This window comes from Sebastes umbrosus, chromosome 18 (assembly GCF_015220745.1).
Source record: "Sebastes umbrosus isolate fSebUmb1 chromosome 18, fSebUmb1.pri, whole genome shotgun sequence".
In the NCBI taxonomy this organism is placed as follows: domain Eukaryota; kingdom Metazoa; phylum Chordata; class Actinopteri; order Perciformes; family Sebastidae; genus Sebastes; species Sebastes umbrosus.
Window position 1 is genome coordinate 4,684,103 of NC_051286.1, and position 23,007 is coordinate 4,707,109.

Below are 23,007 nucleotides of genomic sequence, written 5' to 3' on the forward strand. Positions count from 1 at the left end.
TAAGCCAGTTTCACTCATCATTAAGTACTCCACCCCAGTGGTTCTCAACCTGGGGGTCGAGACCCCCAAAGGGGTTGCGAGATAATTACCGGGCGTTGCCAGATAGTTGTGGAGAAAAACATAAAATAACACATGCATTATTTTACATTACATCGCCCGTACCACTGATTTAAAGGGGACATATCGTGCTCATTTTCAGGTTTAAACTTGTATTTTGTGTTTCTACTAGAACGTGTTTACATACTTTAATGTTTTAAAAAAACAACTTTATTTTCCTCATGCTGTCTGCTTGAATATACCTATATTTACCCTCTGTCTCAAACACTCCGTTTTAGTGCATTTCAATGGAATTGCAACAGAATTGCGTTGCTAGGCAACAGCTTGGGTCCATGTTTACTTCCTGTCAGTTGATAAACAGGGACACAAACAGGGAAATAAACTGGGACACATTTAGAATGTTGACATTTAAAACTTTGAAATGGTCTAAATATTGTAGATTTATGACATCACAAATGGACAGAAATCCTGATGGCTTGTTTCAAAATCTCAGTTTCTGAATACGGGCTGTATGTATTTCACTGTGGATTAAGTGTTTCAATACTTTCACAGTATTTATGTAGAACTTAAACCTTTTTTATAATATAAAAGCCATGAAAATGTCACTTTTTTACAATATGGGACCTTTAATTTGCCTTAGAATAGATTTTATTATTTATAAAATGTCCCTGGAAATCAGTTTAGACTCTGCAGTCGAAACACAGTGAGTTCCTCAAAAGGTTCTTAGTTGCGGGGGGAAAGTTCCTGTGGTGGAAACAGGGTGTAAGTGCTATATTATTCATCCTGTAGTATCATAGTATTGCTTTAACATGCAGGCCTTGCTGATGCATGTTTCCAGACACTTTTGGTCATTAATTCTGATCAAAAGCACTTAATTATAGTCTATTTTTTCCCTCAAATAAAGGATCGTCTCCCGCCACTGTTCATTTATGTAATAAAGTGGAAATACTACAATGTAAAATTCACTCCATTACAAGTAAAATTCCTGCATATATGTTCCACAGCACACATTTTGACATGCCAAAGCAGAAAAAGGCCCAGGTGTAAGTAATAACAATAAAGCATTCCTTTTAGATGTGTCAGTTATTGCTCAGCGCTCACTCACTGGCTTCACTTACTTTAATGGAACAAAGCCATTGTTAGCGGGATTAGATCCACCTGGGCTTTCCCTGATGTGTCAGCTGGGGAAAAAAAGCATATTCAAAATGTTATATATGTACATAGTTTTGTCAGTCTTTATTCAGAATGGACACTTTAATTCTGTTGTGTTCTTATGTCTATCAATCAATCAGACTTTATTTGTACAGCACCTTTCATACAAATAAAATGTAACACGTTGCTTCACACAATAAATAAACATAAATAAACATAAACAACAAAAACATAAACATAAATCTCATCAATGAAACACCAGAGGCAGGATTAGAAACTCTAACTTGGTATACCAACATATAGCAATGAGCAAAACAGACTAAAATACATGAATGAATGGATAAATAAAGCTTAATTAAAGGTCAGAGTAAAAAGGTAAAATACAATAAATAATTAGACAGATAAATACATTAATAAATAAAATCTCAACTAAAAGCCAGATTAAAAAGGTAAAATACAATAAAAAAATAGACAGATAGATAAATAAATAAATTAATTAATTAAGCTCTAAAAGCCATAATAAAACAGTAAAATACAGTAAATAATTAGGCAAATAAATAAATAAACCTCAATTAAAAGCCAGAGTAAAAAGGTGAAATACAAAAAATAATTAGAAGGATAAATAAATAAATAAAACTCAAATAAGGGCCCGACTAAAATGATAATACAATAAATAATTAGACAGATAGATTAATAAATAAAGCACAATTAAAAGCCAGAGTAAACAGCCAAAATAAGATAAATAATTAGACTGTTAAAAGAATGTTATATAATGAATAAAATAATCTTTTATTACTTCTCTGTGCATTTTAATGTTATAGCTGGTCGAGATGTAATTAATTTAACTACTTTATGTACTGTTGGGTAGCTTTTGGCACAACTTCAACTACTTCTTAAGTGCGTGGAGAGGACGTGATGGTCCTCCGGTTAAAAAAACAAAACGCGTTGGTCTCACAATAAAGTTTCTCTTTATATGACCTGGAGTTTTGACCTTTGCTTTACTGCTTTATTTTATAATTTTATAATTGTTTTTATAATTTTATAATAGTTCCTTGTTTCTATCACTGCTTAACATCTTTGTGACTTCCTGCTTGCACACATCATTATCTACCTTGTATCTATCTACCTATCTTATCTACCTTTATCTCTCTTTTCAAATGGCTCCCTTGACCTCGAATGAATAATGTTAATAACGAATAATGTTTTTTGTTTACATTTTAATTTTTATTTATCATTGTTGTGATCTATGGTACGACAGTATTAGGGCCACATTGAGGAAAAAAAATAAATCTGAGATTTCGAGAATAAAGTCATAATATTACGAGAATAAAGACAAAGGTTTACGAGAAAAAAAGGCGTAGTATTATGAGAATAAAGTCATAATATTATAAAGTAGTAATTTTACGTGTTATTTTCTTTTTTTCTTGTAAAGTTATGACTTTATTCTCGTAATATTACGACTTTTTTTCTCGTAAAGTTATGACTTTATTCTCATAATATTACGACCTTTTTCTCGTAAAGTTATGACTTTATTCTCGTAATATTACAACTTTATTTCTCGTAAAGTTATGACTTTATTCTCGTAATATTATGACTTTATTCTCGTAATGTTACGACTTTATTCTCGCAATATTACAACTTTTTTTCTTGTAAAGTTATGACTTTATTCTCGTAATATTATGACTTTATTCTCGTAATGTTACGACTTTATTCTCGCAATATTACAACTTTTTTTCCTGTAAAGTTATGACTTTATTCTCGTAATGTTACGACTTTTTTTCTCATAATATAACGACTTTTTTCTCATAATATAACAACTTTTTCCTCATAAAGTTATGACTTTAATCACGCAATATTACGACTATTTTTCTCGTAATGTTACGACTTTATTCTCATAACATTACGACTTTTTCCTCATAATATTATGACTTTTTTTCTCTTAAAGTTATGACTTTTTTCTCGTAATATTACGACTTTATTTCTCGTAAAGTTATCATTTTATTCTCGTAATATTACAACTTTTTTTCCCGTAAAGTTATGACTCTATTTCTCGTAATGTTACGACTTTTTTCTCGTAATATTACAACTTTTTTCTCATAATGTTACGACTTTTTTTCTTATAATATAACGACTTTTTTTCTCATAAAGTTATGACTTTAATCACGCAATATTACGACTTTTTTTCTCGTAATGCTGCAACTTTTTTCTCATAACATTACGACTTTTTCCTCATAATATTACGACTTTTTTTCTCTTAAAGTTATGACTTTTTTCTCGTAATATTACGGCTTTATTTCTCGTAAAGTTATGATTTTATTCTCGTAATATTACAACTTTTTTTTTCATAATATTAAGACTTTTTTTTCTCGTAATGTTACGACTTTTTTCTCATAATATTCCGACTTTTTTTCTCGTAATGTTACGACTTTTTTTCTCGTAATGTTACGACTTTTTTCTCATAATATTACGACTTTTTTTCTCGTAATGTTACGACTTTTTTTCTCATAATATTATGACTTTATTCTTGTAATGTTACAACTTTTTTCTCATAATATTACGACTTTTTTTCTCTTAATGTTACGACTTTTTCCTCATAATATTACAACTTTTTTTCTCGTAATGTTACGACTTTTTTCTCATAATATTACGACTTTTTTTCTCGTAATGTTACGACTTTTTTTCTCATAATATTATGACTTTATTCTCGTAATGTTACGACTTTTTTCTCATAACATTACGACTTTTTTCACATAATATTACGACTTTTTTTCTCGTAATGTTACGACTTTTTTTCTCATAATATTATGACTTTATTCTTGTAATGTTACGACTTTTTTCTCATAATATTACGACTTTTTTTCTCGTAATCTTACGACTTTTTTCTCATAATATTACGACTTTCTTTCTCGTAATATTACGACTTTTTTCTCATAATATTACGACTTTTTTTCCCGTAATATTACAACTTTTTTCTCGTAATATTATGACTTTATTCTCGTAATGTTACGACTTTTTTCTCATAACATTACGACTTTTTTCTCATAATATTATGACTTTCTTTCTCGTAATGTTACGACTTTTTTCTCATAATATTACGACTTTTTTCTCGTAATGTTACAACTTTTTCTCATAATATTACGACTTTCTTTCTCGTAATGTTACGACTTTTTTTCTCGTAATATTAAGACTTTTTTTCTCGTAATGTTACGAATTTATTTCTCATAATATAATGACTTTATTCTGTAAATCTCAGATTTGTTTTCCCTCAATGTGGCTCTAATACTATATATGCTCAACAATTAAACCAGCTTCGCGCTGCAGTTCCTCCTCCACACCGACAGACAGCAGCACCGCCTCCAGGGGCGCGCTGGTGTAGAGTCGGGGGGTGTTTCCGGCCTCAGAGTGAACACATCGGCCATTGAGGAGGAGAAGTTGCAGACATCAGAGCTGAAGGCGGCGACTCCGAAACAACACCATCATTATTATAACACATCGGTACCTGCCGGGCTCCGGGCGGCTTCATGCTCTGCTCCAGCGGGGCGGTGTGAGTCTGTCTGCGGGCTGAAGAGTCTCCAGGTGTCTCCAGGTGTCGGAGAGGCTGGAGGGGAAAATGACTTCGTGGAGGTAACGAGAGAAACCTCAGTTAGCTAACTGGAAACACGTCTTCATGTTACAGAGGAGTGTTTTAGGTGTGGTAAAGCTCGGCTGACTGGTGACTCGTGGAGTTGTCATCCTGCCAGTGAAGTCGGTTAACCGATAATTCATCTTATTCATCATTATAATCACTGTTAGTGGGTTTTAATGAAGTCTGTAAAACAAGCTGCTGGCTAAACATAAACATGAATCATGTGACCCTAAGAGAGTTAGCTTCACATTTACACTGTTACTCTCTTATATTTACTCTATTACCTCTATTACCATACTTTATTACTTGCTTTGTTTTGATAGGTGTCAACAGGAAAGGTGTCCCAGTAGGTTCAAAATGACTGTAGGTGTTCAACAAGAAAAGGTTACCCTGTAATATTCAGATATAGATTAGGAGAGAGAGTCATATCATTTGATAGTAAGTAGTATTATGTGACCTTCATGCAGTACATTTACAATGCAAATGTCTATTATCATGCTTTATTACTTATCAGAAATGTGTCTAATTAGGTTCAGAATGACTATAGGTGTTCAACAAAAAAATGTTACCCTTTTAATATTCAGATATTAAATATGAAGTCATATAATTTTGTGTTAAAAGAGGAGCTAACCTAAGTTAACTTCACATTTACACTATTATTATACTTCATTACTTGCTTTGTTTTGACAGGTGTCAACAGGAATTGTGCTCAACATGACTATAGGTGTTCAACAAAAAAATGTTACCCTGTAATATTCAGATATTAAATATGGAGAGGGTCAACTAATTTGATAGTTAAAAGAGGAGCTAACCTAAGTTAGCTTTATTTTTACACTACAAATGTTTAATATTATACTGTATTACTTGCTTTGTTTTGATAGGTGTCAACAGGAATGGTGTCCCAGGAGGTTCAAAATGTCTATAGGTGTTCAACAAAAAATTGTTACCCTGTAATATTCAGCTATAGATTAGGAGAGAGAGTCATATAATTTGATAGTTAAAAGAGGAGCTAGCCTAAGTTAGCTTTATCTTTACAATGCAAATGTCTATTATCATACTTTATTACTTGCTTTGTTAACAGGAATGGTGTCCCGGTAGGTTCAAAATGGCTATAGGTGTTCAACAAAAATTGTTACCCAGATATTAGAGAGTCACATAATTTGATAGCTGAGAAACTGAACACCTCTTAATACTGTGGAGGCACCATATTTGTTAACACTTATCAAAACACTGTTTGTGATAACGTGATTAAAAACATTGCACTGTACAGGTCATAGAATCTGATGGGTCACAGAATTTGGTGCAACACCAGTCTGGGTTTTTCCCTCCGCACTGATGTGTTTACTGTGAACATATGTATTTATCTAGACCACACCCAGCTGGTAATAACGACATAGTTATTATGAGGTATTGTGTCAACTTATTATCGTGTCATGTATTCGTAGACACAGGGCTTATCTCCTCAGGTACATGTTTTGCAGCTCTCTCTCTCTGTGGTATAGCAGCCTGTGGGTTGGCCGTCCAGCCAGTGCAGTGCATTCCTCCATGTAATAAGTTGCTTGTTCGGAGCCCAGGTCTCTCTGCAGTGGACTGCAGGCCACAGCAGAGTCCCACACAAAAGAGGCTCTGTGTGAGTCAGGCCCACCGGCCCCCCTGGGAGGAGGCCCGGCCTCTCTTTTGAATGGGATACACACTCAGTGCCACGACAGCAAGGAGCACACCTTATTTCATAGGAATCTAGTAGTTCGTGACAGATATGCTTGGAGTTATCAGTGTTCTTGTGGGGGTGGGTGATGAAGTGCATCTCCTTTTCTTCAGGACTTGTTTGACAGGTTAAGGTTGTTCGTGTGATTCCCCACTTTTCATGCTGTGGCGTTTGTTGTGCATAAAGATGGGTTAGTACAGGTAGTACTAGTTCGCTTGTGAAAATCACGCCCCCGGCAACGGAGCTGAGGATTGACGCGGTTTTGGCGTAGTTTTGGCTGCATGGGGTATTGCAGCTTCCGCGTTCATCACGTGATGCACCCTGACTTCCTATACACAATTATTGTCGGAGGCTTTTTTGGCGTATGCACCCAGTGAACAACTTTCATAATACTAATTTGGGTGCCATCTTTGAACAAATACTTTAGGGCTGGGACCATACACCTATCTCCTGATTTTATACTTTCACGATACTTGGGTGCCGGCTCGATATGTATTGGGATTTTTAAGAATTGTGATTCGATATTACGAATTTTTAACACTAGACCATGGGAAAAAAGTTAAATCATATCTAAATGAATGCATTAAAATGTTTGCTTCTCAGCATGTATGTAGTCAGAGATGTCCTGAAGTCCAATATATCAGTAATTGTCAGGAATTATTTATAAAATAAATTCCAGGAACCAAAAATTCAAAGAATAAAGACATTTCCTTCACAAATTAGTGGTATTTTTTTTTTAAATTTATAAGGGACATTTAATGTTTTATACTTCTGGTGATTGTAATCCAATCAATCTTATTTCCATATATGTATTTTGTATATACAGTTCCCCTTGTTAACACCTTATTTTGAAAACCGGACGTAGTCACACGTGTCTACTTCCTCTAACTTCACCAAGCTCTTCGCCAGCTCTCCCGTCAGCTCCGTTCTCCTTATACATCCATGGTCAGCTCCATCGTGGCCGTTTGAATGCATTTAACATAAATGTCAGTATATGGGTGCTCTACAGTTGTAGCGTCGGCTTATTTGACCATGGAGATGAGAGCGACGGCCGGCTCGACCGCACGTTATTGCAATACGATAACATTTCCTGTCCGTGACAGAGTTAGCATGCAGTTTTAGCCGTGATGTCTAGCTCTGCTTTTCCTGGTAATGTGTGAAACCCAAAGTGTTTCCATACTTTACCGGATGTGTAGAGTTTACCACGCTGGATTTAACATGTGAGGGTGCAGGTCGTATCCACGCAGACCCTCCACCGTTTTCTGCTCTGTCGTATCTGCCGGTTTCTGCTCGCTACGGCCTGACGGCTACTGTTTGTTTTGGTTGACGGATACGGAACGGATATGACGTCACGTTACTCAGACTACAATAATAAATGTGGTAACTTCCTTTTACCTCTGCATAGACTCAAATGAAGCAAATATATTGATTCTGGCACTAAAAAAATCAAGATACATAGGTGAATCATTTTTTTTCCCACCCCTAATTGTTACCCAGTTGATTATTATCAGCATTGATATGCTAGGGTAGTAATGTCATGTATGGTCTTGGTGTATTGGTAATATTAACTGTATTATAAAGTTAAAATCAGTCTGAGTTTGCCAAATATTGAGTATTTTTTTCTGTTATGTACGTAACGATGTGTCCTGATATACCATATTTTGTTGTCCTGTAGGGTTTGGCCTGCACTTGTGCTGCTTCTCATCCCTTCCACTGTGGCTGCCCAGGAGTCGTCACTACTGGAAGGCTGGCAAGATGTGTGGCCCTTACGCTTCCTCGTCAACATCCTGGGATACTCCACCATCATCATCCCTGGCTACTTCCTCATTAGCTACTTCAAGCGCACCAATTACTTAGAAACAGGTGTGGACTTGTGAGATACTAACATGTAATTTTGAAATGAATGCGCCAATTAAAGAAGACAAACTTGTTGTAGTTCCTTCTTGGCCACCTTGATATCAAGTTCATCCATTATGTTTTATGTATGTTTTCTTTTCTTTCAGGTAGCGGGATTTGCTTCCCCATCATTAAGACCTGCGTGTTTGGCAGTGAGGCCAAAACAGGTCTGTTGGATGACGTGTCGGTTGCGCCCAGGAACGAGGGTGATTCCGGCTCGTCCGTGAGACAGGTCGTCAAATTAATCTTTTGTGCTGCTGGACTTCAGGTGGGGATACTCCTACAGAGCAAATGTGTTCTAATCTCTATAGTGCATATCATTTATTCTTCTGTTTGTGCAGCTGTACGAGGCGTGGAGGATGTTTGTTTTACAGTTTGCTCACTCGCTATTTGAAATGATGCCCAAATGAAGTTTATATAAAGGGGGGTGCTGTGTATATACAGTATATATATACATATACACAAGTATGCAATAATAATGCATATACAGTATATAAATCCCCAAAATAGCCCATGAAATAAGGAATAATTCAACAATATTATTCAACATTAATTACAGTAGTGCAGCAGCAGTAGTGTTGTAGCTGACGGGGGGACAAGAAGGCGGCTCTTCCAGATCCGGCGTTTACATACATGGGATACTATGAGGAAATAATTCCTCTAATGTTGCCTGCGTTATAGCAGGTGTTTTTAGGGCTGCCACCGCCTTGTGCAACCTGCAGTGCCACATACCTCCTCCCGCTCGACTGCGTGCCTCTGTTTGAGGTGCTGGAATAAATTAGTCGTGCTGCTGCTTTTAGTTGCATACGTTAGACAAACTTTACAGCAGACAGTGTTTTACTTGATGTTGCTGAGGAGACAAAGACTTTTTTTAGGGTCCTCACTTTTATTATTACACATCTGTGTTGAATACTAGATTCTGATTGGTCAATCACAGCGTTCTGCGGTCTGTTATTCCTTTATAGCAGACCGGTAACAGACTGGTGCTGTGGGCGCAGTTCGGACTCTGGCGAACCATTTTTGTCAAATTGTTGATTTCTTAAGTAAGTGAGCCGTGTAATAAGCGGAATAATGTACAGCTAGTCGGTCATTGTTGTGAAATAATGCATAGCCCTGTCGGGGTTTATTTCCCAACAATGACTGGCTTGCTGTACATTACCCCTTACTTAGCGCATGCTGCCATGTTGATATTTTACGTGTGTCTGAAGAGAACTTGCGCGTTTATTATGAACTATGGGAGCTCAGGGAAGCGGTTTCAGTTCCGTACTGTAATTCCCCGAGTTAAAGTTAAAATTGGTTTTCATTTTTAAACCATGAAAATCGCCCAGCTCTACTGGATGAAGATAGGTTGTTGATTACAGTTGTTGCGTTAGGAAGAGAGAGGAATTATTACGGCAGCCAATAACTCTCTCCTGGTACAAATGGGTATTGTATTAGGACTAACTGAACTGAACTTCAAGTGACATAGAAATACCTAAAAGAAACCTGAATGACCCAATGCAACTGTATTATGTTACAAAATAATCTAAGCTCAAAAGTCAAGAATACATTTTCTTATTCTCAGGTATCGTACCTGACATGGGGAGTCCTGCAGGAGAGGGTGATGACGCGTTCGTACGGAGCCACGACTCCAGAAGAGGAGGGTGAGAAATTCAAGGACTCTCAGTTCTTGGTGTTCATGAACCGTATCCTGGCTCTGACCGTGTCGGGCATGTGGTGCATCATGTTCAAGCAGCCTCGCCACGGAGCGCCCATGTACAAATACTCCTTCGCCTCGCTCTCCAACATCATGAGCAGCTGGTGCCAGTACGAGGCGCTCAAGTACATCAGCTTCCCCACTCAAGTCCTGGCCAAGGCCTCCAAGGTCATCCCCGTCATGCTCATGGGTAAGATCGTCTCCCACAAGAGCTACGAATACTGGGAGTACTTTACCGCCGTGCTGATCTCGGTGGGCGTCAGCATGTTCCTGCTGTCCAGCACGCCCAGCAAGCACCCGTCCACCGTCACCACCTTCAGCGGGGTCATCATCCTCATCGGCTACATCGTCTTCGACAGCTTCACCTCCAACTGGCAGGACAACCTGTTCAAGTACAAGATGTCGTCGGTGCAGATGATGTTCGGGGTGAACCTGTTCTCCTGCCTCTTCACCGTCGGCTCTCTGCTGGAGCAGGGCGCCTTCTTCGACTCGGTGGCCTTCATGACGCGCCACTCCGAGTTTGCCTTTCACGCCGTGTTGCTGTCCGTGTGCTCGGCGTGCGGCCAGCTCTTCATCTTCTACACCATCAGCCAGTTTGGTGCTGCGGTCTTCACCATCATCATGACCCTGCGACAGGCCATCGCCATTCTCCTCTCTTGTTTCCTCTACGGTCACGCCGTCACCGTAATCGGTGGATTTGGTGTTGCGGTAGTTTTCTTGGCACTTTTCTTACGGGTGTACGCACGTAGCCGCATGAAGTCAAGCCGGCGGCCAGCGCAGCCGCTCGCACAGAAGGTGTAACACTCAAACTGGGAACTGAGACCACGTTTTCTGTGGTGCTTTTTTGTCTATTTGTGTGTATCTATTGGGTTTTTTTCTCTTTTTTTTTTTTACTGTTCTTTTCCATTGGTTTTTATTTTTCTTAGCAATGGTACAGAAAGGGATTTTTGCAGTTTTGACTCTTACACCAAGATGCCCCCAAGGGGTCCATGTGATTTGTCAGGTCAGAAGTCACAGAAGTTTTGAGTGCCTGTAAGATTGTCTTATGCACGAGTCCCAAATCATGAACTTTGCAAACTGCCTCTTCACCTCTTTCACAGTTTAACAGTAGAATATTTTTCCTAAACCACCGTACGTGGCTTGTGCAGCCAATTACAGGTTACTGTGACCCTGAAAAATGTATGTGAGTTGTATGGCTAATCATTAATTTTAAAGCGTTAATGACATTGCCCCTTACCTAAAGGAGCAGTGTGTAGGATTAGGGCTGGGTATCGTTTAAAAAATGACGATGCCAGTACCAATACCAGTTCTCTTACAGTGATACAGATTATTTTTTAGATTAATCGTTAATCATCGGTCTATAAAATATCAGAAAATAGTAAAAAATGTCCATCCCAGTTTCTCAAAGTCCACGGTGATGTTTTTAAATGTCTCGTTTTGTCAGTCCAAAACGCAAAGATGTTCAGTTTCATGTGCGATAAAACAGAGAAAAGCAGGAAATCTCCATATTTGAGAGGCTCTGAATGTCTGTTGTCATATTTTATGACGACATCACCCTAAAAAAAACAATTTTGAATTAAGTGATTCATCAGATTAAATGAGCCAGTCTTTTTTTATTAAATCAATCTCTTTCTTTAATGACTATAACTAAGGCTGCAACTAGCAATTATTTCCATTATCGATTAATCTGCCGATTATGTTCTAGATTAATCGATTAATCGTTTGGTTTATAATATGTCAGAAAATAGTGAAAAATGTCCATCCCAGTCTCTCAAAGTCCAAGGTGATGTTTTTAAATGTCTTGTTTTGTCAGTCCAAAACCCAAAGATATTCAGTTTAATAGGATATAAAAACAGAGAATAGCAGGAAATCTTCACACTTGAGAGGCTGAAAACTGCATTTTCTGCCATTTTTGCATGAAAAATTATTTTAACGATTAATCGCTTATCAGTAATAGTTGCCAATTATTTTTCTGTCAATCGACTAATCGATCAGTTGAGTAATAGTTGCAGCTCTAAATATGGGTGCGTCCTTTGTGTGCGGCGAGTCGGAGAGCAAACCGTTTTTTGACTGCAGCTAAAATGTAGTTTTTGAATGGCTAAACGCCAACAAATATGGATTAAAGCAGAATATTTCGTTAGATAAAAACTTGATTATATCAATCTTTTTTTCAATAACCGTTGACTTTTTGGACATCACAAAGCTCTGGAGATAAGGAAATGTTTGGATCATCCAAGTCTTAAAAAACCCTACGCAACCTCACCAGTTGCCACTAAATCCTACACACTGGTCCTTTTAACTTTATCCCAAATATTTGAACAAGTCTGTCACCTTCTGTAACAACAACACTTTCTACCTATTCAGTTATCTTTCAGTCACAATAGCCAGATGCTTATCTCACAGTCCTCCATGTTGGAGAGCAGGGGCCTTTATGTGTCTTAATGTGGGATTTTACCTTGTAAAGCTGTAAACATAGCCTGAAAACATGGTGCACACATTACTGTTTAATTTAAGGTATATTAACATGTTACAGAGGCTACCATCTGTAATGGAGGGTGGTAAACAACAGTTTGCGTAATAAAGAGCGCACTACTTTAATATTGTACTATTTTACCCCGACATCGGTGAACCAGATGCTGCTGTGGGTACTTTTTGCACGGCATTATTTTAAGATAAATTTCTTTTGTTGTCGTCTCAACACAGATTTTACTTAATGTTTTAACTTTGGGCTAAAAAAAAAGTCTTGTAAATATATCTCTTAGTCATTGTTTATTTCCAACGTGTCCGTTGTGTACTTTTGTAAAAGGACTGCTTCATGTGTTTTCACCGTTACATGTGAATGTTTGGAAGAACACTGAGTGGATGATGATGATGACGATGCTCATTGTCGTCATTGAGATGTGAAGATAATGTAGATCCCATGGGGGAGCTTGCAGAACAGAATGCATACAAGGGAAATGCAATGTTGGTGGTACCTTGTTTTTATCATTCTACTATTTCCTCTGGTAACTGGATTAATAATAAAACATATTAAATTAACTTAACACTATGAAGTGAAGAGGTTTGATTTTACGGTTTCACATTGTTTGTGCTACAGGATTTGCATCATGGTCAGTGCTGTTTGCTTTGCAGGTAATACAATAAACTTCACGCCGTGTTGCTGTCCGTGTGGCCAGCTCTTCATCTTCTACACCATCAGCCAGTTTGGTGCTGCGGTCTTCACCATTGTCAAGTCAAACTGAAGTTTCGGAAAATTAAGATTTATAAATATTACAGTTTTTCTCGATTGTTTACACACATTTTCTGAAAGCATGCCTCATACTCTCAGAACTCTACACACAAATCAAAAAACACACACACAATGAGCAAAACCCCTCAATTCTCCTGCAAAATTAAACTTTACATTCAAAACAATGTTATGTCTTCTCAAAATGGTATTTTGTTTTCAAATGACACACACAAACCATCATATGAATAGACATTTATAAGAACCAGTTGAACACTGATGTGCTCAATGTAAAACACTATGATGACTGGAAAACACTTCTTCTCCATTCATCATAATGACTTAGGCCTTTTTTTTGTTCAGTGTTACACTTACTACAGACAGTACATACATAAGTGTGTTGTAAAATATTTTAGAATATTGTTTTTATACTCAGAACACACAAATACACGGTAACAAATATATTTTATTTTCCCCACAAAAACAATGTACACAGTGTACATCCCAACCAACACAAAGTTGCACATACAGTGGTCTACATACAAAACAACAGAGGAATTTACTGTATACAGTTACTGTAAAAAAAACTGCATCCTCTCTTTTGTTTCGGTCTGGCCACAGCACCTCATCCACATCACAAGCAATGTTTTCCCTGGCCAAGCAGCGGGGGAAATATCGCTTAGCATGTCAAATCCAGCCATGAAAAGCATCAACTGATTGCTAATTGTAACACTGTGTGACAGGTGTTTGCCCATGTGATGAGTCAGTGTGCATAGTAGGGCAATTGACTTTAGAATTTTGAATGACAGTGTGTTCCTTGTGAAAACGAGATTTTCTTCATGAAAATTGTGCCAAATGCAGAGAATTGTGTGTAGTGTTTTGAAAAAAGTGTGTTTTAGAACTGCAATTTGAGTGTAAAGCAGGAATTGTGCTTGTAGTTTAGCAGAATTGGTTCAGGGGGTTGGTGCATGAGTTACATGTTGTGGTCATTGTGTGTCAAGTACCAGTATTTGTGTGTAAACAATTGAGAAAAACTGTAATAAATTAATAAATAGAAATTAATAAATTAATAAATAGAAATTAAGAAAATAATATAAATAGAAAAATAGAAAATAAATAAATCAGAAAGTAATTTGTAAATGAATAAGTCCATTAGCAAAACTGAGTGCTCAGTGAGTAAAGCAGAGGGAGGGAAGTAATTAATCAAATTACACCCGGAGTTTATAAAAGCAACACTCCTCAGTGTCACAGGGAAAAGGGTCCTGAACATCCAGCAGAGCGCTAACCAGCAGGGCTTTCATTCAGACCAGGACTGCAATCTGCAGAAAACTATGTGGTAAAGAACATCTACAAAGAGTGAGAGGCAGCCGGTAAGGAGACTGAAGCACTCTGAGAGACTGATCGCTGTTGCTGGTGTTTCAGTCCGTCTGTTTGTGCCGGTGGTTGACTTTGTTTGTTTTGAGTGTCCGGTGGATGACGCGGTGAGAGGCGCGGTGGATTGTGGGGGCTTATGGGAAATGTAGTTTAGGATTGCTGAACTCAAAAGTAATTATGAAATATAAGATACTTTGTGCTTAATTAAATAATTAAAAATAGTAATTAAATAAAATAATATAATGCACATATGTATATATGTGTGTGTGTGTGTATATGTGTATATATATATATATATGTATGTATGTATATATAAACATATATATATTACCTTTATGTTAAGGCTTATTTGTATTTGACATGAGACATTTAATGGGAGTGTGTGTATTAACTTAAATAAGGAGTAATGAATTTTGCATAGTCTCTCTTTGTTCTTATTTATACTTGGTAATAATGTGAATATTTTCTTTTCTGTATTTTTTCTGTTTGAAAGGTTTTTCACCTAACGCCTAATGGCTAATGGCTAATCACTAAAGTGAAATGAACCTGCAACTCAACCTAAAAATAAAGGAGAGAAAAAGGAAAAGCTGTTTCATTCACTTGGTGACATCGCCACGTTACGGAAAAATCTTTATTGTAACCCTAACCCTAAAGAAGTTGTAGTTTTTATTGCCTAAACCTAAAGAAGTTGTAGTTTTGTTGCCTAAACCTAAAGAAGTTGTAGTTTGAATGCCTAAACCTAGAACAGTTGTAGTTCTGTTGCCTAATCCTAAAGAAGTTGCAGTTCATTTGCCTAAACTTAAAGAAGTTGTAGTTTTGTTGCCTAAACCTAAAGAAGTTGAAGTTTTGTTGTCTAAATCTAAAGAAGTTGTAGTTTTGTTGCCTAAACCTAAATAAGTTGTATTTCTTTTAGCCTAAACCTGTTTTTTTTGTGTTTCCTAAACCTAAAGAAGTTGTAGTTTTGTTGCCTAAACCTAAAGGTGTAGTTTTATTGCCTAAACCTAAATAAGTTGTAGTTTCATTGCCTAAACCTAAAGAAGTTGTAGTTTTGTTGCCTAAACCTAAAGAAGTTGTAGTTTTATTGCCTAAACCTAAAGTAGTTGTAGTTTTGTTGCCTAAACCTAAAGAAGTTGTAGTTGTATTGCCTAAACCTAAAGTAGTTGTAGTTTTGTTGCCTAAACCTAAAGAAGTTGTAGTTTTGGTGCCTAAACAAGTAGTTTTGTAGTTTTGTAGTTTTGGTGCCAAAATAAGTTGTATTTCTTTTTGCCTAAACCTGTTTTTTTGTGTTTCCTAAACCTAAAGAAGTTGTAGTTTTGTTGCCTAAACCTAAAGAAGGTGTAGTTTTGTTGCCTAAACCTAAAGAAGTCTTTTTGTTTGTGTTCAAAACGTGACCTTTCATTCAGTTCTACAACGTGTTAGAACGTGTTGCTTTGAAGTTTCACTTTTACTTTTACAACATAGTAGGCCCCTAATGACCCACATCTATGGTTCTTATAGTGACTGATAACGTCTATTTCATTGCCTGATAACAGTCGAATCGGGAAAATTTGGGTTCTGCATAAATTGATGCCGTTTTCAAGGGAGTAAAGGGAGCTCCCATTAACACGACTAACATCTATATAGAGTAGGGTGTCATCTGCAAATACTCTTAAGTAGGTTTTCCTCTCTGCCATCTGTCCATATTCCTTCCACTCTCTCCGGTCTTATCAAGAAAAGGCAGCATAATGTTATTTTCGAAACAAAGATGTCTGAGCTGCTCTTTGCATTCAACACTGATTCATAAACCAGACCACTATTATGATTCACTGAACATCAAACTGAAGACCGTGTTTGACTGTGAAGTGCAAGAAAACATTTCCCCCTGGGTTATCAATCTCACAGCTGCTCGATGGGGGGGATTTCCCCGCACCTCTCATTTCACAACGACTTACCCTATCTGGTCTGGAGTAGTGCGTCACAGTGCCAGCGTCTGTAGTCAAACAAGAGATATGGGGGGGATAGATATGAAGACCTCTGGTTTCAACCCCCAACCACCAGTCACTCTGGGCTCTTGCTCTGACTGCAGGGATGAGTGTTTCCATTCTAACTTCTATTAGCCAGCATCAGGATCTGACTGTTTTGGCAATGCCGAGCATGACTCGGGAGCTTCCCGGAACAATCTTTGTGTTTTGTTATTACCTCACAGAGCAGCTGGACTGTAGGAGGATTCATGGCTTGGTCAAAGGCCGGAAAAGTTACATTTTGGTTAGAACTTTTATTAGCTTTCTTGCTGAGAGATAGATGAAAACATTGATAACACTTTGGCGACATGTTTGGACGCTAAATATGAGGCTACTGCTAACTAATTTAGTGTAGCACAAAGACTGGAGACAGAGGAAACAGCTAGCCTGGTTCAGTCCAAAGTTTAATAAAGAAACTCTTGTTTTTTAGTTTTTTGCCGCATTTTGGACTGAAAATGCTTCTTATATTTATAATATTTTATTGTTCAACACAGACCATTTCAGTAGAATATGACAATAGAACAGGAATAATTTTGTTTTACTTTTCTACGGCACTTTTTAGGCGGACGTTTTACTGGCGTCCGGTAGTCGCTTTCAGTCCAAAATGGCGGAAGCGTAGCTTTTGGTGCCTTCAAACGGGGTCGTGTTTATCATAGTCACGACCTTGTAAGTGGAAAGTTTCTGGAAGCTTGTGACATGTTTGTTGACGTTGTCACAAATGTCATAAACGTTAAATCCTTTATGGTGCCACAATATCTAAAATGAAATGTGGATTTCATTTTAGATATCACAGACCACAGACTGTGAGCCGTGCACACTGAACACGTCATGACGATCTTTACTGATGAATACACATTCTGATCTCCTAGCCTTGCTTTTGTTTGTCTCTAGTGGATGGCTTTGGTGTTTTTTCGGCTCATGTTTTTGTGTCTGTCGGAGTTTTTGGAGTTGGTCCGGTACTGGGGGAGAGCATTAAATCGCAATATTTGTTTAAATCGCAATATTTGTTATAATTGCCATATTTGTTAAAGGCTAAATGTGTGTCAAAATACCATTTAAAATGAAACATTGTGGTGCTGCAGAGATGTCCTGGCCTACACATCATATTCTGCATGCTTAACCCTCCTGTTGTCTTCCCGTCCGTCAACCATGCAACTTTTGTCTTCCCGGGTCAAATATAACCCGGTCTGGTTTTTATAAAGCATACAGTATAAACTATCACCCAATTCTGTGACCTTTTTGGCCAACTTCATTCCTAATTATTAAGTTTTACACTTTTTTGGGGGGAATTAAGGTTAATAAACCTAATTTCTGTGAAATTATACCTAATTTTTTAGTATAAAAAAAGCAGATATTGTGAATTATTTTGACTAAAGTTATTATCAGAGGAACCTAATGTTGATGTATTATCACGTTATTTTGGGGCAATTAGATTAAAGAAATCCTTATTTATGATATAATGAAGTTTGAAAACGGGTCAAATTTGACCCGAGGACAACAGGAAGGTTTAAGAAAACATCTTCACATTTTAATGTATTTCAGTGGAAATGAGAATAATTACGTAAAATGTATCATTCCCTCTAATATCGCAATTACAATATCAGTCAAAATAATTAGACATTGTTTTCAAACCCATGCAGCCGTACGCATGTGTGACCGACCGTGCCCTTAACACTACAAACACGAGACAGATATCAATCGTCTCATCTGATCATCAGCAGGAAACCAAAGAAGCCGTTGAACTTCTCCTTCAGATTGTTTTTGGGGGTCTAAAACGAGCAGCATTGTAGACCACGAGACCGCTTTTTTCTAACCTTTAGGCTGCCACCACCACGCACTCCTTTTACTGTACATGTGGAACACAAACACAGTGTGACCATCATGTGTGACTCCAGTCATAAAGGTCGTGGGTTGCAGCGTTTTATACTTCATGATAGGTTTCTCTTCATCTTGCTTCCTTCCTACTCAGTGTACGTGGGTGTTAATCCTGCTCTTTTTTACTAACTGCTGTCAAATATGAGAAGTAACACTGTGCCCGATGTGCGCAACAAAGTCGTTTCAGATCATGAGTAGTAATTGTAAATGTCATGGAAACGTAATCACAACGCTTTTTGCAGCCCTGCAGGATGGTGTGGTTGCAGCGAATACACTGTAATGCCAAGCTACACCTTTTTATCTGGTGTTATCTGCAGATCATCAGTGATAGAAAACCCGCTCTCTTCTCAGTTATCATCACAGGAGACACTGACACACTGAGAGGTACAGATATAGAGACACACGTATATAACTCCCTTTTTAAGTAGGACATGCTGTCTTTCATTTGACAAATCTTGAATCTGATTTCTTGGCATTTCTGCGAACGAGACCAACAGTTCAGAGAGAAGAGATGACAGGATACAAAGGTCACAAGAAGTGTGACACCGAAAGCAAAATGTTACACACCGGCCCACTGAAACACCAGGAACCCCCCCCCCCCCCAATTAATGCACTTGTGGGTTGGTTTGAGAGCAGATTTACACACACAGGAGTCAAATGTTTCCACAGGAAGTCTTTTGTTGAAACAATGGCAAAGTGAGACCAGATGCACCTTTCAACTTCATGAGGGAAACCTGCGCTGACTGTTGATGAACTTAACCAGGAAATTTCCACCAGCCAGCCAGACAGAGAGCTTTACTGCAGACTGAGGCCGCTCTTTCAAGTCTACAATCAGTTTCCAATATTTGCATTTGTAGTTTTCTAAAAAAAAAACTAGAGCTGTCAATAGATTAAAATATTTAATCTTGATTAATCACATGACTTTCCGGAGTTAATCGTCTATCTACATCGTCTGTTCAAAATGTACCTTAAAGGGAGATTTGTCAAATACTCTTATCAACATGGGAGTGGGCAAATATGCTGCTTTATGCAAATGTAGAGAAGCTAGAGTGAAGATACTGGTATCATATGAAACTATAGAAAAAAAAAAGTCATACTAGCTCGTCACAAAGGAGGTTAAATAACGCTCCAAACTAAACTGTCATTGCCATTTTCAAAGGGGTCCCTTGACCTCTGACCTCAAGATATGTGAATGTAAATGGGTTCTATGGGTACCCACGAGTCTCCCCTTTACAGACATGCCTACTTTATGATAATCACATGCAGTTTGGGGCAAGTCATAGTCAAGTCAGCACACTGACACACTGACAGCTGTTGTTGCCTGTTGGGCTGCAGTTTGCCATGTTATGATTTGAGCATATTGTTTTATGCTAAATGCAGTACCTGTGAGGGTTTCTGGACAATATCTGTCATTGTTTTGTGTTGTTAATTGATTTCCAATAATAAATATATACATACATTTGCATAAAGCAAACATATTTGTTCACTCCCATGTTGATAAGAGTATTAAATACTTGACAAATCTCCCTTTAAGGTACATTTTGAACAGATAAAATGCGATTAATCACGATTAACTATGGATAATAATGCGATTAAATATTTTAATCGATTTGCACTCGTTACCACAGTCTCAGAAAGGGAGGAGTGAGCGGAGGGGTACTCAGTTGGTTGCAATCTGCAACCACACCACTAGATGTCGCCAAATCTTACACAGTGTACCTTTTAAAAGACAAAATCTTGTGAGTGTTTCAGGTCAATATGTGTTTGTTTTCGGGGTTTTTTTAATTTAAATTTAGGTTAAAACTACTCCTTGACAGTCTTTACAATGTTAAGTAAACTTACACTATATAGCCAAATTATGCAGACACCCCCCTCCACAATAAACACAATGATTTAGTAGAATTTAGTAGCTGTTCTGGAGCTTTCGATCATTTCACATGATCTTTATCCAGAGCTGGAGTCTGTAATATTTCTAGTCATGGAAATATAGACTCTAAAATGTTCATTTTTTTCTGATCTTTGAAACTCAACATAGAATAGTAGAGTAAAATGTCTAGATTTACATTGTTAACACGTGTAAAACACATTATTTTTTACATTAATTTCCATAATATAGTCAAAACTTGTACATCAATATAAGCTGATAAATTCTCTTCCATTATGCAACTGATTTGTAGACGCAGCAAATTAAAGGTGGTCAAGTGAAGGAGGCGTTAGAGGTGTCACAGAAACACGACGGTGTTCATCGTGTTTCTGAATGACACAGCTGAAGTTCCCCACTATCACTCTGACTGTGAGCGAGTGTGAGCGAGTGTGTTCAGGAGGGTCAGACGCCCACTCATGACTGTTTTTACTGATGAGAGCAGAAAACGCTGCCGCCGCCCCCTCGAACTAGCACGAAAACACATGACTTCCAGGAAAACTATATATTTCACATTTCCCCCAAAGAGTTCAGCTGATGATGTCTCACACTTTAAAAGAAACTCGCGCGTATTCAGTTTATGGCTGCATTTTATAACATGATTCTGCCCACGTGACAAATTATTGCTTTAATCACATGTTGCTGATTTGTTTTACATTTTGTGGAAGTTAAAAATTTGTGAATGAACGAGCATTTCTACATTTCCTGACAACTGATAAGATGTGTGACATTTGTACAACATGTTTACTTGACACCACATTTTTGATGTCAAACATAATGCAATTTAATCTAATTCCAGGTTAAACACGCCAGTGGGGACACAGTGTGTTTGTGTGGTAAGCGTGGGTTTCAAAGAAGGTCAGGGTTAGAGAATAGTGTCACCTGTCAGACTCGAGCACGGCCTGATAACCACTGCAGGGCCTAATGATAGGTCACAACATTAGCACCAGACTGCCATAGGAATTGTAACCAATTAAAGGTTATTTCGAGGAGCTTTTCTATTACTATGTATTACTATATGACTTATATTTTGATCAGGCAGCTTTGGTGTCATGTGGTTGCATTTGCTATCATTTTGAGAATTTACACAGACTGGACACTTAAGCAGATTCGACCAGGGGGTGTTTTAATTGTATTTTATATATATATATAAAATAATATATATATATATATATAATAATAATAATAATATACACTCTAGGGACACCTGTTCAATTGCTTGTTAACACAAATAGCTAATCAGCCAATCACATGGCAGTAACTCAATGCATTTAGTCATCTAGACGTGGTGAAGACGACTTGCTGAAGTTCAAACCGAGCATCAGAATGGGGAAGAAAGGGGATTTAAGTGACTTTGACCGTGGCATGGTTGTTGGTGCCAGACGGGCTGGTCTGAGTATTTCAAAAACTGCTGATCTACTGGGATTTTCACGCACAACCATCTCTAGGGTTTACAGAGAATGGTCCGAACAAGAGAACATATCCAGTGAGCGGCAGTTGTGTGGACGGAAATGCCTTGTTGATGTCAGAGGTCAGAGGAGAATGGGCAGAGTGGTTGGAGATGATAGAAAGGCAACAGTAACTCAAATAACCACTCGTTACAACCAAGGTATGCAGAATACCATCTCTGAACGCACAACACGTCCAACCTTGAAGCAGATGGGCTACAGCAGCAGAAGACCACCCGGTACTAGCAAGGTGTACCTAATAAAGTGGCCGGTGAGTGTATATATTATAGCTTTATTTTTATTATATATATATTTTTTAAATATACATTTGTATATATATATATATATATATATATATATATATATATAAATATATAAATAAATATATATTTAAAAAAAACATTTAAGCTAAAGTCTTTAAGTAAAAGGTATTTTTTAATTAAAAAAAAAAAAAAAGCCAGTGAAAAAACTAGTTTTATTGAATAACTCAATAGTCAACCAAGAATTTTTTTTTTTCTATGTGAAAAGTTGTATTTAGGGGTTTTGGAGCTCCATGTGAAGCAACTACAACTTTTTCCATCAAACAGTTCCAAAAGTTATTTAATGTTTTGTAGAAATGTCTACCATAGCATCACTGCTACACCAGACATTTAAGGGTTAATATACTGGTTAGTCGCTTTTCTTTTTCGTGAACACATTACTTAACCAAACTGCTTTAGATTTAGTGTGTTTATAATCCACCTGATACAAATATACATGGGACATTTCTGTGAAAACCTCTGAAACTACCTTTGATACTGCAGTACTTGTAACTTATGGAGGATGTCCCCACCTAGTGGTCACCTGGAGGAACAGCCCAAAACATAAAGTCAAACGTTCCCAAATGATAATTATTAGTCAAATAAAATGAACTGCTCCCTTTGAAAACCCCACAAAATGTGTATGTAGTTGAAGGATGTTGATGTAAAATGGTGTAAGGAGACACAATAAAGCTGACATACTTAGTATATTATAGTATGAATACTATTGGGA

At 37.4% G+C, this 23,007-nt stretch overlaps 1 protein-coding gene across 1 annotated transcript; it reads left to right on the plus strand.

Moving 5' to 3' along the window:
- Nucleotides 1–4,571: 4,571 nt before the first annotated feature.
- Nucleotides 4,572–13,175, plus strand: slc35b2 (solute carrier family 35 member B2). The gene is made up of 4 exons (XM_037751166.1): nt 4,572–4,833; nt 8,215–8,402; nt 8,543–8,703; nt 10,000–13,175. The coding sequence occupies exons 1-4, from the start codon at nt 4,820–4,822 to the stop codon at nt 10,930–10,932; spliced, it is 1,296 nt and encodes a 431-aa protein (XP_037607094.1). The 5' UTR covers nt 4,572–4,819; the 3' UTR covers nt 10,933–13,175.
- The last annotated feature ends 9,832 nt before the right edge of the window (nt 13,176–23,007 follow it).